Source organism: Zygotorulaspora mrakii, chromosome 1 (genome assembly GCF_013402915.1).
Source record: "Zygotorulaspora mrakii chromosome 1, complete sequence".
NCBI lineage: Eukaryota > Fungi > Ascomycota > Saccharomycetes > Saccharomycetales > Saccharomycetaceae > Zygotorulaspora > Zygotorulaspora mrakii.
In genome coordinates, this window is record NC_050719.1 from 33,062 (window position 1) to 48,997 (window position 15,936).

At 37.0% G+C, this 15,936-nt stretch overlaps 4 protein-coding genes across 4 annotated transcripts, besides 2 other annotated features; 2 read left to right on the forward strand and 2 right to left on the reverse strand.

Annotated features, from left to right (window-relative positions):
- Positions 1-5,922: 5,922 nt before the first annotated feature.
- Positions 5,923-6,215: a sequence feature (Z region).
- On the reverse strand, positions 6,139-6,759 carry HMLALPHA1 (transcriptional co-activator mating type protein alpha; the record flags this gene model as incomplete). The annotated part of the gene is made up of 1 exon (XM_037285913.1): positions 6,139-6,759. One exon carries the CDS (start codon positions 6,757-6,759, stop codon positions 6,139-6,141), a length of 621 nt encoding a protein of 206 aa, XP_037141808.1.
- A 358-nt stretch (positions 6,760-7,117) lies between these two features.
- Positions 7,118-7,885, forward strand: HMLALPHA2 (homeodomain mating type protein alpha2; the record flags this gene model as incomplete). Its single annotated transcript, XM_037285914.1, has 3 exons — positions 7,118-7,179; positions 7,240-7,345; positions 7,409-7,885. The coding sequence occupies 3 exons, from the start codon at positions 7,118-7,120 to the stop codon at positions 7,883-7,885; spliced, it is 645 nt and encodes a 214-aa protein (XP_037141809.1).
- A 43-nt stretch (positions 7,886-7,928) lies between these two features.
- Positions 7,929-9,346: a sequence feature (X region).
- A 2,203-nt stretch (positions 9,347-11,549) lies between these two features.
- VAC17 (Vac17p) lies at positions 11,550-12,818 on the forward strand (the record flags this gene model as incomplete). Its single annotated transcript, XM_037285915.1, has 1 exon — positions 11,550-12,818. The coding sequence occupies one exon, from the start codon at positions 11,550-11,552 to the stop codon at positions 12,816-12,818; it is 1,269 nt and encodes a 422-aa protein (XP_037141810.1).
- A 63-nt stretch (positions 12,819-12,881) lies between these two features.
- Positions 12,882-15,779, reverse strand: MRC1 (chromatin-modulating protein MRC1; the record flags this gene model as incomplete). Its single annotated transcript, XM_037285916.1, has 1 exon — positions 12,882-15,779. The coding sequence occupies one exon, from the start codon at positions 15,777-15,779 to the stop codon at positions 12,882-12,884; it is 2,898 nt and encodes a 965-aa protein (XP_037141811.1).
- Between the last annotated feature and the right edge of the window lie 157 nt (positions 15,780-15,936).

Genomic DNA, 15,936 nt, shown 5'->3' on the forward strand with positions numbered 1-15,936 from the left:
TTGCATTAAAATCGCTCAGGGCAAGGATCCGAATATGTTGAAGCTAGCCTGGTTGGATACTGAGAATTGAAACGCTTTATTAATGGTTTACTGATTAGGAACAAAATAAATTTAACTAGTGTCATACTTTGTTAAACAAACCAGAATGCGATGATATATCCGGTAAAGATCCATACGTATTCATTAAAAAAATCGGCGGCAGAAGTTTTTTCATTCTTCGAACGCCATGCCTCCTCATGCCTCCTAATGCTGTTACAACACATTTTTCAGCTGCACAGAGTTTAAAATTATAAAATGCCTTTAACTTTGTGGCATAGATTCCTTTGCAGTCGGGCTTCTCAATTTCCAAGCGGTAATCTTCTTTGATTGTATAGCTTTGAGGATACATTTATATGTAATTCTACAGATACATTACGAATGATAAGGAAAATTTCCGTATATTACACTGGGCACCGCATTACAAAAGTAATATCGCGCGTCTTCCGTCTTTTCGTATTGTAGTTTCCATCCTTGTCTCTTTGACAAGCGCTCGGATTCTCCATTAAGCCTCCAAGGATAGAAATTGGTGACCTTTATGAAACTCTTCTTCATCATGAACTCTTATTGTAAAGATTTCCAGCATATTTTTTTATCGATTTTTTGTCGAAATCTATTTTTCTTCATGATTGTCTATTATGGAAGAGTCTTAAGTGCTCCTAGTAAAAATTTCATTGAACTAAAAGGCCCGCAGAGCGCTTTCATCCATTTCAGGTCTCAAGCAGTTCCATCCCAAATTTCTAATAAAATAAGGTAGTATTGTAGCCGTAGCGATATATATGCTATCTGTTTGCATTGAACATTGAAACTTTTAGACTTTCTCGATGTTTGTAACCTTTTCATAACCTATTGAAACACCTGGGAGGGCCTTCAGTATTTGTTTGAAATATAGAGTAAAAATTAACTATCAAGCGCTTAGTTATGGGTGAGAGCTTCCCATCAACTACACCAAAGGCGGGTGCTGTAACAGATTTACCGAATAATGTTTGCAACATAAATCGAGCAAAGAAATCCTAGTCTTTTGTAGAAAAGTTTGTCATTTAATTGCAGTATAATGCCTGTTACTATAAAAGATTGTGGCAGTTTATTTTCTGCATGATCACCTACATACATTTGATACTTTGAAGATACTATTTTCTATTTTATCAAGCAAGAAAACAAGTGTCTCCGGTCTCTTCAACTGATAAGTGTCATTCTATTGATTATATCATCGCAATAAATAAAGAACTAATGAGAAATACTTACCTCTCTGTATAAACTTGAATAAAATGCCACAGTTTTCTCATTTTTATTAGACATTTAATATATCTCATATCTTCTTTAGTTATCAGGCATACTAACATAGTTCAAAAATCCTTATAGATCTAATTATATATAGATAATCATTTATATTTTCTCAATAAAATTTGATCAGTCCGCACGTTAAATTATCTTCAACTTCTTAATGAATATTTATCAAAATATATTCTCGATTTAGAAAAGTTTCTGATCCAGTAAAAAATACTGGTTATCTTAGTAGAACCAAAATAGTATCTGAAATTAGTTTGTCAGCAAAGTTTTTTTGATCAAAATATGAATAGCAGCTATAAAAAGAATTAGTTTTACCACTACTATGAAGCATTCAATATAAAAATTGCTGAAATGATATTAATAATAACAGAAATAAAAAAAATTAGCGGCGTGTTTAATCTGAGTTCTTTGCCTATTACTCTATTAAAGTGCTGACATAATTTTACAAAAGTTGCAGCACGGAACCTTGTAGGTTCAGTGAGATATTTACTCATTAGGCCATGGAGAGGTGATGTTAATCCAGATGTCTCCTGTTTCAATGAAATATGCAGCTTTTTGAAAACATCTGTACTGCATACAAATTATTTTGATAGTTAAAGTTTTCTGTGTCCTAAGTTCAACTAATAGCATTGAATGATAGATTGAACAGGCTTGGAAAAAAAAATAGGACATTTGACTACTTCTCAAGAGATCTAAATATAATCAAAAACTCTTCTCAAAAAGCACTTGGGCTCATTGGAAACTTTATTTACCGGGACTGGGAATAGCCGGTGATGACAGAAAAACTCTTGTTCAGAATATAGCCCTGCCGCTAAATATAAAGTTAGAGAGAACCAAGCACATACCTTGCAAATCATGCAGTCAAAGTCCAAGAATTTATGGCAAGCAGCTGAAAAAGCAGAGAAATAAGCATCCTCATATATTAGAAGCCAGGACGAGATTCGTCTGAGTATTTTGCCCGGTGGTTTTACTCAAGGCGTTCTTTTGTAATCACCTTTCGTATAAAAATCAACCATTTCTTGCATACTTCCACCTAGCTCTGCACTTAATTTCTATTGCACAGAAATGTATGAAAAATATGCATTACTTTCAGAATTTCGTGGACTAGTTAGTTGTTTCATAGAATCACATGTTCTTATATACCTGTTTTGACGCTATGCAAATAAACCAAAGCACCTAGGATATTTTTTACAAAGTAAGAGACTTTTTTTAATGATTCTCAAATTGGGGTTCCGTGAAAGTGCCTTGCCTTTCCTTAATATTATTCTTTGCAATAGTATATTTTGAGATAGTATCCTGCACCCTTATGATTAGGTGCATATAAAAAACTGAAAAGTCGAAGTTCAACCCTGCTGGAAGATCCTTTTAAACAGGGTTACTATTGAAATATTCCAGAAAAATTTAGTAATTCAGGCTGGGAACGAATGGCAAAGGTGAGCATACCTTATCTGCCACCGTACAACTCATTCTTGTCAAAAGTCTCAACGAAATAATGGAAAATTTCGTGATTTAGTGCTTTTGTATAGGGTTCATAGAAAGAAAACGACAGCTTTTAATATCCCAGCTTGCAAATCCGAGAATATCAAAAAAAGAGACACCGTAAAGGTATCTCAATGTTGCGAGTAATAATGATACTTTTCTTCAGTAAGCCCCATGCTGTTTTGTATTGTTTAGTTGAATTATTAAGAAGGAAAAATAAAAATGTAGTTATCTCAACTATTGTTCCCTATGCTGAATTGATACTTTCAAAGAAAGTCCTTCACCATTTAGAAGTTCTCGTACTAAGAGCAGCTGCAATATTTCAAGTATTCAAACTTCCGAAAGTAAAAAGAAAAAAAAAGGACGAGTTAGATATGAGATGGAGGAAATAATACTAAAACATACTTTTGACCTTTTTTTGGCTTTGCCTGGTTACTGAATTGTGATCATATAGAGAGGTTGAACTTGTGATTGAATCAGATTTCCTCGGAACTTATGACTGTCTAAAATATTGCAAGCAGCCAAACTGAAAGGTTTTAGCGTGGTAATTTTCTCTTATATCACTTGAAGATAATTATTTGTAGTCTATAGATAGAGATCTACATTATTTCTGTTGGAGACAGAGAAACGGTGCAGATTACTTTTCTAAAAACAGCCACGAACGTGAAGAGCCTTTTTCCATGCCAACTGAAAGTCTACAGCTCTTCAGGAGTATATTATCTGGAAAGAATGGTTTCTTCGGAGTTATCGATAGTAACTTGGTTGAAATTTGGTGATCATATTATGATATTCAATTGTAGAGACATTTAAGCTCTTGATTTTCCATATCATGAATTGAGATAAAACAAATTGAGCTTGGATTAACATCTAGCAAATATGTCAGTATTTATACCTAACATCTTGCACCTATTTGTCTCTTAAGAGAGGCCGACGCGTTAAGAATTTTCATCGTCATCACACCATTTCTAGTCCCACAGAATACACAGCACAACTGTTATTTCATGTTCCATGACATAGACTTATTAGTAGTCAGATTCCTGAATTGTAAACGTCTCGCGATTGATCATCATCAGGTGTCTTTCCAGTCTGGATTGATATTCTGTTAGGGCTTCATCTGGCTTCGTTTATTTTGTTGTACAAATCACTTATCTTGTTTCTGATTATTATAAGTCATCTCTTTCATATACCTTAGAGAGAGAGAATATCGATCTATATTTCAATATATATCGCCCGTTTCGATTTACTTGTTCAAAGTGCGATTCCGTATAGAATTTTCTAGTTTTCTTTTAAATCATTATCCACATCATCCACACACCCTATTTCCTTATTCAGTCACACCTAGAAGAAAGTGAAAGCGGTCATCTTAATTTTTTTCAGACAAGCCCCTAGATATGGTAAATTGTATAAGAAATTTCTCATTCTAAGATTTCAATTAAATCCAATTATTGGAAACTCGCAGAAGGATCCCACGAAGCTAAGAAATGAAGCAAACCTAAACATTTTATTATTTTTTTTGCCTAATCTGCCAAAAAAAATAATAAGCCATTTGGAAAGGGTTTCTTTGGAAAAGTTGAAGAAAAATAAGACTATACAATTCGGAGTTCCCTATCTAATACCGTTGATAAATATTGCCTGGAACACAATATATTTACCCGCTAATACAGGAAACTCCATTAAAAAAAGTCATATCAGGAAACATACAATTCTCTATGTAGAAAGCAGAAAGATAACAACCTATTAACGTCCAAATCAAGCAGTCCATTAATATAAGAATATACAACCATTGTGAAATCTGTACTTCGTTAGCTATATACGTGAACCAGCTTTATACAGATAGGCAAACTTACCTAAGCAAGAATTTAGTTTTCTATTAGTACCTTAATTCAAGTTAATATAGTATACTAAGGCGTGCAATCATGTTAGACTTGGAGTACTCTTTATCTTTATTTCGCTCGGCTCCCTAATGGAGGATGTTTTCCGAGTATCAAGATGGTTGGTAGCGGGACTTACAACAGCTATTCAACAGCACCTCAAGTACACGTGTAAGGAGTAGTTCTGATGGGGTATAGTGTAGCATTACTTCCAGGATGTGATTTTTTCACACTTCAGACAAAGCTTCTTTTTAGTTTAGAAGGCTTACAGTAGCTGTTCTTTTGATTTTTAGTCTATTTACGATTCATGGGTGTTAACTGTAATTTTTGACCAACAAGACCTCACAAATAAAGGTTTTTGAAAAACATTTCTAACAGAAGTTTAGGTTAATTTACACATTTTTTATCTGAAACAGTTCAACAAGCAATAGAAACTAATGAATAAAATAAATGTCATGATCATTTTTTTGAAAAATTTCGCTTTGAATCTGTTTAAACTTTAATAACGTCGACAAAACAAAAAAGGGAGTAATAACTCAAGTGATATGTACACTAACAAATAATACATAGTAATAAAACCCAATATGAGGAACCTTTTGTGTGTTCCGGAGAAAGGGTACGGGTGCACAAATGTCAGAAAAGGCCGTAGTACACCCATGCACCGCATACATTTCCTTTTAAGGAGATCGGGAGGTATTGGAAAGGATTAGCACGCTTGAACTAAGGAATTGATTACTCTAGTACATTATTTTGGCCAATCTAGTATAGTTTCATTTGAATTGTTTGGAAATTTTGTAGAGAGTCCCTAATTCAAATTCTGATTTAACTGTTATAATTCCGAAAACCTCATTATATAATAAATTTTGATGGATTTACGTATGTTATTTATTAATAGGAAAGAAGTCTTTATTGGTAACTATTTGATATTTCTGAGTAATCGCATTTTTAAAGTTCTGTACAAGTGTCTTTCTTGCGGAACTTAACAGGCTTAAGTCCAAACAGTATATGAAAAGCAGAAGATAAAATACCTTAAGAGTATTTTAATTCTTAACGGATTACTCATCAATCAAGCATTTGATATCCCTAATAAATTTACCAAAACTTCCCTCACAACCACCCATATTCGTAACAGGTACAGTAGTGGATAGAAAGCCGTTACAGTCAGCAAAACCAAGGGAAATACCATCGCCAGATATCCACTTGACGATTCATCTTGCTCTACAGACCATCAAACACTTCCAAGACCCCGTCTCTGCCGTCTCCATAACTCAACTAGCAAACGAGGTAGCTACACAACCACGCATCCCAAGCATCATCCAGTTGACCCACCAAATCACAACACTACTTCAACGCAATCCATCCCCACTCCTCGCCCAAGCTTCTCAACTCTACTTCCAAGCACTACTTTCCCCAAACCAACAAGACATCATCAATGCAAATACAAATCTACAAAATCTTTTAATTAACTCTCCCGCTCATATCTTTGATCCACCCACTCCACAAACCCACACTTCGGCTTGACAAAATTAAACTGCTGCGCAAATGTGTCCCATATGTTCTGCTGTTCCGGGTGCGAGTGCCACGCGGACGCAAGTAGCGATGATAAAATATTTTGTCTGAGGCCGTACCCAAATTGCGCATTATATACTCTAAAGGCCATGAAGGAATTCAGTGGTCGGGTGGATACAGCTCTACTCACAGGCTTCTTATATAAGTTATTTAGTAAATCATTAGTAAGTGAGATTAAAAACTCATCATTATCCCACAGAAAAGGAAAGCTCCAATGAGTAGCACCAATATCTATGCCGTACCCTGCCAGCTTGATTTTTTCTTCTTTGATTTCTTCTAACAAACTTTTTGGTGGGGAAGGAATCTTTATGTCAGATTTCTTAGCTAAAAAATTGGTTATGCCATCACTCTGTGGTTCCCGTCTGTTTTTTGACCTCAGCACCTCAGCACTTGAATTGGTACATTTTTTTTTAAATTTGGATGCCGCCAACTTCTTTCTTTTAGAAATTTTAACCTTGAAAGCTGGTTGACTGTATATATTTTTTCCATTCCTGTTAGATTTCATTGTATTCATTCGATCTGTTAGATATTTCTTTTCAGATGTCAAGAAAATAAGTTAACAATTTTAGAAGAAGATGAACTACTATATATATATATGTCTCTGATACTGGCACTCTCTCTCTTGTACCCCATGTTAGAAGCTCTTTAACCGAAATGTTTCACATTAGTTTACTCTTAGAGGGTATATGACACTTCATTGCTTCTTAACCTCAAAATTGCTGCCCGTACACCCTAGCTTAAGAAACTCATGAAACAAGTTTTGATGTATCAAGGTTTCAATATTAAGCGCCCAGGTGTAAAGCAATGGATATTTAATTGGAACAAAGTCCCAATAATCTCAATTCAAAAAATTCTTTACAATTAAGTCAGTAATGAATAAAATACCAATAAATATACTACTAAACCCTGTCCAATATGATGATAAAAAGGAAAAGTATGGTGAAAGAACTATATTCATTCAAATTGTATTATACTGACATGTTAAAATAACTAGGTTAAGAAAAATAAATGATCGCCTTTTGCATATTTGTTCTGAGTTTCCATGTGATGTCAAAAAAGTCAGTATTGGAATATTTATTGAGTTGCATGGAATTTTTACAGTAAGTTGAGCTGCTTTTCAATATTAATACTTCCTTGATAATCAATACTAACAGAATAAATAGACACTCTCTTCATTTAGGGATGATGGTAGTTTCGACAGCGACGAAAAGTGTTTGCTAAAAGTTACTGCCCAGTTATCAAAAGTTATAAAGTTACTCATCCAGGAAGAAATAAGACTAGGCTCCTTAAGAGAAGAATTTAACGCATCAAAGCACATTGAAACAGGTATTGGTAGTAATACGAAAGAGGATTTGAAAAAACCAGTATTTTTTGATTTAAATACACCACAGACTGTACAGCATAAGATGTCAGGTAAACATCCATGTAGGGGACGTAGGTTAGAAAAACCCCAAATTAATATGCTTGAGAAATGGTTCACAAATAATATCGAGAAACCCTACTTGAATAAGAAAAGCCTTCAACTGTTAACAAAAGAGACCGGACTCTCCAATATTCAGATCAAGAACTGGGTCTCTAACCGCAGGAGGAAGGAAAAAGTTGTTACTATAAGTCCTCCCCTTCTTGATCTATTGGCATAATTATTACATGTATATATGGGTATTGCATATTACAATAACTTGTAATCACTTCACAACTATGGGGGAAGAATGATGGAATATTTCAGCTATACTTTGAGCTTCTTTCACAATTTGAAGAGCACTGGCATCTAAACATTTATCCTGAGTATCGTTACCATAAGGTAAATAAAATAAGTCGGCAACTGGAAAATAAGCTCGTGTATCAGAATATGTTGAATCGAATGCGCTATTTTACAGCTTCTTCGCTGTTATCCAAATTGGAGGATATTGTAACACTCCCCGCTGCTTCTGCTACGGATGCAGCTGGTACTGCTCCCACTGCTGCAGAACCTTTTAGTTCCACCTATACATACTCCTCTTTCCATTCCTCTCAGATACGTGCCAACCATCTACACCACTACCACTACCAAAACCGCCAGAAGAGGCAAAGTACAACTACAAGAAGCAATTCTCAACAGCCAAACCTTCCATCCTTGCAAAACCCGCATTCTTCAGAGACTCTCCAGAACTGTCATTGGAAAATCAAAAAATCCTCGTCCTGCAAAAGAACTCGAAATCACAACTTTGCGCTCCCGAAACAAGATCACAGATGTGATCGCATCAAATTCGACTTTCCCAAGAAGAAGCTTCTTCCTCCAGATCTCAACACTGTTTCCAACAACACCAACCCCTCTCGATTCCCATCCACTTCCTCCATGAAAAAGCCTCTGCAATATTCAACCCTTCCTAGCCCCCACTATTCCCCCTTACTCCCCCGCATACCCACTGCTAGCCGCCTAGCAAGCTCCAAAGCTGACCACTGCCATCGTACTGCAGGGGCTTCACATTCATACAACATCTCTTCCAGCTCTTTCCCCTCCCTTGCTTACTTCACTAAGCCTACAGAGATAGATTTCACTCTTCAAACCAGGCTTTCAACCTTGCCCTATGTTCCAGAACCAAAATCGCTCTCTAATGTGGAAGATCTCTTTATCGAAAGTGACAGAATTGTGCTGTTCTCTTCCAGAAATCCTTAAAAGCGTGAGACCCCCTCCCCCTATGAAGTAAATTTCATATGAATCTATCTAGCTTACACCTTATTTAAAAACCAATTACTGCTTGCAGTCGCCTTTGCGCATTTCCAGCATCATGCTAACTTCCTTTCCATCACTTTCGCGATGTCATAAACCTATTCTTGTCATCGCGACCAGCTGAGAAAAAGCAGTCGATCCCCGCGCAACCCCATTGTGGACAAAAGCCATGAACTGTTTCTAGTTAATGGAATCCATCCATACACATGCGTATATATATATATATATATATATAAACTCATAATCAGCAAGAATAGTGAACCCTAGTCCCCCAGTCACAACTATGCAACCAAACACCCCTCAGCAATCTGCCCCCATCTACCCTTGGTGGTATGGTGGAGCTGGCGGCGTATTCGCCTGCATCATAACTCACCCATTGGATCTTGCAAAAGTACGCTTACAAACTGCTTCTCTACCAAAACCCTCGCTCCTCCTTATGCTTAAAAATATTCTACAAACAGAGGGTATTTTTGGGCTTTACTCTGGATTGAGCGCATCAATTCTTCGACAATGTACTTATACTACGGCAAGATTTGGCTGCTACGACTATATCAAAGAAGCATGGATTCCAAAAAGTGAAATCAACAATACATTCTATTTACTACCTATTTCAAAATTAATTGTACATTAAACACGGAAGCACGGTGTCTAGGTTTTTCAAAGACAGTAGTGTTACGCCTTTTTCATGTGTATGATTTCGGATAAAAATGTGTGAAAGCATGTATTTCATTTTATTATAATCAAATTAAATTGAACAGAGACTATTAGAACCACAATCAATCATTGTTCCACCAAGCTAGGCTAAGTATTTCTTCAAGGAAAAAAAGAAAAAGCAAAACTGAATGTTTTGACTATTTTTCTCCTCTTTGCTCTATTCTATTGAGCAGGTGCTGTTTCCTCAACAAATACTATCCTCATTCCCTTTATGTATACTTTTTTTCAATTTTATTTGATATAAAGTAAGCTGCCTCTTAGTTCAATCTCCCCTTTTGGCATTCGAAGCTTTTGATCTTTCAATTTTGTTCAGTTTTATCTTTCGGCTTTTTCTATCAGCACTCTCGTGCAAAGACGAAGAAAAATGGAAAAACGAATTCGAAACATAAAAAGGATAGACCGGATCTACATATAGTTCATACTTTGATCAATACTTCTGGCTTCGGGTGCCAAGAGGACAATTTCAAGATGATTTCGTATCAACACTTATATTGGCTCACCTCGCAAAAATAAATCATGTGTAAGTCAAATGAAGTCTGCCAAAAGATATTAATGTCCCTGCGTCTAACAAAAAAGTCCCTGAGAAAAAGGTTCTATAAACAGTCTACGTAACTCAAAGTTCTACTTTTCGCATTCAACATATTCTAGATAGGGATAGAAGATGAGTTTATCGCATAGCAAAAGAATCAATAAGCGTTGACACGATTCTCTTGAATCTGGTAACAACTAGATAGCCGTCATTTCTTGAGGGACGAATTCTTCTTAGAATTATTTGTTAAGTCCGGTTTCATCTCATTGATGTGGACCTTCCTCTTTTCGATACCGCAATATATCTGCTCTTTAAGCATCAATTGTTGAAGACGCATATGTGGTCTAAAAAGCTTTGCCAGCTTCATCATCAACGGCTTGTCCGATTTCGAACGCCTTACATATTGCATTTTAAGGAAGGGCTGAGACCATCAACTCTTTTCCTTCCTTTTTCCTTGAAGATGGGCAAATGGGCACCTAAAGACGTGATTCAATAAGGATGCAGAACCTTGACATATCTGGCGCTAGGCTTCAAAATAATTTAAATTTTGACTTACTCAAGAGGAAAAAATGTAATACTAGTGTCTTTTTGTTTCTCACCAGAAGATTGAACCTGTCTCGATGAAAAAAAATCAGGCCGTACCACTTAATTTCTTTGAAGCTGCTAAAGACGGTCCTAGATAGAACAGCAACTTACGAAGTTTTGATAACACTGCTAATGTTAAAACAAGGTTCTATACATTGCCTTCCTTGAAATCTCTGGTTCCTGTGGAGGACTAGTTTCAGTGTAACTCAACCCACCCACTTAATGTTCCCAGGTATACTCACATACTCAAATATCAGCGCTTAATGCCATTAAAAAATATAACCCTTTGGAATGAACATTTGGGAAACTGGGCTCACCAGTTATTGCCTCATTGAATCCCCAATTGGATTGTCAGTAATATTCCATGATGCTTCGCTCAAACAGCCAAAAGCAGTTGCAATCTTCGCATTATACAGTACTTCGGATGGAGTCAAATTTAGAGACTCCTTTCCGGTTCTTTTCTAATCTGAACGTCTTATAGTTGACAATAAGGGAGATGAAACTTCTGTCTATCAAGATTCTTCTGCTTTCGTCAATGCTTGTCAAGGTTAAGTAAGATAGTTCTATACGGTTTGATAACGCTCCAAAAACCCTGAGAACGGGTCGTCTATTCTGATACTTTATCTCGAGCGGGAAAAAGCTACGAAAACTTTGTTTACTGTTGCACGAAAATGATTGTTCACCCAGAGTCATCACACATATAAGCAACAGTCGAAGATAATATATAACAGCAAGACCTTGGGCTAGTGTTAGTGCACATATTTGTATGGTCCGAATGACTACGCTAGAAAATATTACTGAGCATTTACTCAATAGAGCACAGGAAGCTGTTTTGCAATTGGAATTATGGATATCACAAGAACAAAACTTACAACAACCAGAGTGTTATAACAGAAAAGAAGATCTTAAGGACACATACAGCATATACGTCGCGCAGTTGAATTCCTTATGCGTACGATCCGAATATGTGATGAGTAAGCTCAATCAAGAACGTACTCAGCGACCCTCTAATTACACCAATCGTAGATATATTGAGGATCTTGTGTACGAATTTCAGGATGTGACGACCAGGCTCAATGATTTGGCGCTGCTTCAAAAAAAGGATGGAACTCCTTCCTCAAAATCGTCGAAATGTAGCTGGGATTCATTTCAACCGAAACCATTGAAGATCACAGAGCGTCATCGCTCACACATGGAGGCTACTCAATTATCGCCCATTAGAAAAGATAATAAAAAGAAAGTGGTCATATTTTCCGAGCTTCAGGATAGTCCAATGAATTGTTCGAAATGTGTCTCCTTACCAGGCTCTCCCTTGAAGGAAGCGAACAAGAATACGGTTCGTCTGGCGAAATCTTACGATACAGGTCTGAACGGAAACTCGACTTCTCGATCTGCACATTCTAACAAAAATGATGTCAAATCTTTCTTCAAAGGTAAGCAACGTATATCTATTTCACTTTTTGAAGATTGTGAAATGGACGAAGATTCCATGTCCGACCAAGACACAGTCATATCAATTAATTTTCGCGACGACGGCAAGTCAGTGCCGTTGAGAAGATACAATTCACATGAAAGTATCTTGTCAGTAAAAAAACAGCCAAGCGTATCAAGCAGATTTCAGCCCTCCCCCTTTCCCAGCCGAATCAATGGTCCTTCCATGAAAAGTGTTCGCATAAGCAGTGAACCTGTATTTTCAAGAGCCAGCAAATCGGTATGCTCTAGACAGTTGCTTTCAGAATTCGTAAAAAGATCGCAGGGGATTACGGAAGTAAAAGAAATTACTGAAAACAGCTCTTTTTTCACTCGATGGAATCCATTTAGCACAAAGCCTGCAATTTCAAAAGAAGTTAAAACGTCGCATGATGCAGGGCAAAAAATAACTGCCTCTCAAGCATTGAAAAAGACTACCTTATGCGATCTCCGAAGCGAATTGAAATTTGTTTCGCAAAGAAGAGAGCCCGCTGGCCCTGTTTTGGATAGTACCATTGCTTATGATGACTTACGAGAAGCGCTGAACACAGATTTGATTTTGTAGAGTATTCACTATAAAAAAAGTCTGCTGATACACATACACATTGGAGATATAATAAGTTCTCCATTAAACTTCGAAACTGGTATCATCGTTGTCGAAAATAGTATTTACATTCAATTTTCGTGTACGGAAACTGCTGGGCATTCTGCTTACGTTTTGTCTCTTTGGAGCGACAAGTTTTCTCATTTTTCCCATATAAGTGATTGCTGCACGGTTCCCACCAACTGTCTTATAAGTTCGCGATACTGTGACTGTCTTTTTACCATTTTTCAACTTGTTGTCAATTCCGACATGCGACCCAAATTTTTCTGAGACCGACGAGGCAGTTTGTTCACTCGTCAGCATACAATGTAGCTCATCCTCGTGGTTTTCTACCTGGTGGCAGACGGAAGAAATTGGAGCATGGAGCCTCTTTATATGGCTATGTTGTTTTAGACTGAGGAGGTCGGAATTCTCTTTACCGGGGTAGTTATCATTGAATATGGCGCTGGTTTGCTTATCGTCATTATATCTTAGGAAAGAAAGACTCTGCTGAACAAATTCTTCTGAAAGCGTCATTTTTTGTTTGCTGGTCAGAGCAGCTTCATTTTGTGAGGATTCGCCTTCCTCTTTTTCGTCGGGCTGGAAAGCATTCTTTTCATCAACGATGTCCTCCACCATGCTTTCGAAAAACGCTTGGACTTTTCCATTCTTCATTAAATTTATGTCTCCTTCCTTGGTGAGCTCTAATCGTTTCTGTTTCATCAGTTCTCTTCTTTTGGATCTATAGTTTTCTAAATCTTCATCATCTTCGTCACTAATCTCAAGCACCATTCCTGCACCTCGTCTTTTGCGAAATCCACCATTCTTAACATCGTGCAAAATCTTGTTTACCATTTGCAAATCGAGCTCCTTGTTCTCTTTTGCAAGTAAATTACGTATCTCATCAGGATTCACGATATCTTGCGAATAATCATCAATCATTTTCTCAAGTTCGGAGTCGTATTCTTCAGATAACTCACCATCTACACCTCCTAACCCATGCCATTCATCCTCGGATTCTTCTGCTTCCACTTCGAGGATGCTACGAACGCCGCTTTCTTCCATTTTCAGCCTCCTTGCCCTGTTTTTCTTCTCCTTTAGATCTTCTTTAACTTGCAGCGAAGCAGCAGTGCGGTGTTGTCCATCCTTCTCGAGTCGTTCATTAGCATAGTTTTCAACTATGTTCTCTCTGCGGGTATGAACATGCATAGTACCTTCAGCCAAATTTTTACCATAGTTTCCAAGATCAATGGGATTACCGTTATTAACTCTTTCATCATCTGAGTTTGAGTCTGAGTCCATAATTACCGGTACAGCTTTTGCTTTTAACCGACCGAGGATTATTCCCTCGTCGTCATCAATCATATGAGGTTTTTCAATGCTAGTCTCTTTGGTCTTCTTTTCAGACTGCTCGATGTCACTATGGGAATTTTCTTCAGTGAGTGGTCCGGTTATAAGGTTACTATTCGGTTGTGGTCCATGAGGATCTTCTCCATCCGATTTTTCATCATGATAGATTGACTCGTTTGAACTTTCATCGCCGCTATAATTCATGTCTTCTTCGCGAAATTCCGCAGTTATTGAGCAGTCTTGTTCTTGTTCTTGTTCTTGTTCTTGTTCTTGTTCTTGTTCTTGTTCTTGTTCTTGTTCTTGTTCTTGTTCTTGTTCTTGTTTTTCTCTAGCTCTAATCCTCTTATTCCTTGCAATTTCCTGTTCTAAAAGATCCTCAACTATTTGTTTTTGAACTTCTATTTCTTTTATGTTAAGTCCCTTTTTCTCCATCAATTTTTTCTGATGTTCCACTATTTGCTTTTTGGAAGCTTCTCTGAGACCAGTGTATAACTTTTTGAGAGATGTTCCATTTATGGCATTCTTTAACGAGGGATTTTTCTTAGAGAGACGAGCTTTTATGTCTAGAAGACTGGCTTTACTTAAGTGAGACCTGAAAACTTGCAAATGTTGTTCATCGTCTGTATCATCATCAGAACTCAATATTATGCATTCCTGAATATTTGATTCTCGCTTGAGTTCGTGCTTGTAGTTCTTAAGTATTCCATAACTATTGGAAAAAGCAGCAATCTGAATTTTTTTTTGTTCAGCTGAAATGGCTACTCTCGAGGCCGTAGCTTGTATAAGCTCTGTTTCCATCGCTTTTTCTTGGTCACTCTCACTAGAATTATCCAAGTCTTCAAGGAACTCTTCTTTGGACACCTTTATGCAAGGCCCGTTGTTTATGGCCTTCTTCGAGTCCTTCGAAACAGTCGCTCGATCTAAAGATTTCTCATTGTTTTCTAGCAACTTCGCCTGAATAATATGAATCTTAAGCGGGGAACACTGAAGTGACTCTTCCGCGCTAAAACCATGACCGTCTTTATAGGTTGAAGACGTATCCTTGTTCCGTTCAGAATCCTTTGCTGCAGGCGCTGATGAATCTGCATTGGTTTCAGGTGACAAGATCTTTTGCGTTGCCAATACATCTTTATTAGCGTCTTTTACATGCTGTGTTTTCAGCTCACTATAAGGGTCCTTCTGAGTGGCCAAGTTATGATCTGAATAAATAGGCTGTGTTTTAAGACCACTTAAACTTTTCACTTGAGTTGCCAAATCCCGATGGGAATTAATACGCTGTGTACTGCTTAAATGGGCGCTAGTCCTTTCCGCTGTATGATTATTTTTATCAAATTCCAAGTCTTTTCCACCACTGTAGAAATTGCTTATTACTTGTGTTTGACTGAGTTCTGTGACAAAATCATTTGAGCTTGTATCTTCTTGACGTTGTAATCTATTCTTAACCCTATTTAGAGTATCATTTTCGAATAGAAATCCGTTGCCTGATACCAACGGAGCAAATGCTGGCGGATCATCGCTAAAACTCTCCGTTCTTTTCTTATAGGTTTTCCTTTTGCCGTTCAACAGGCTCAATTCACTTAAGATTTCATCCATTCTTACTCTCTTTTTTGAGCAACATTGAACACTTAACTCTGCTAGTTCTTACCAGATATTTTTTATTTAAGTAGGCCTAAATTTTTTACGCGTCCTGAAAAAACGCGAGAACTCTGCCTATTCGATATTTTTTGAAGGTGCTGAAAGAAAACGACAT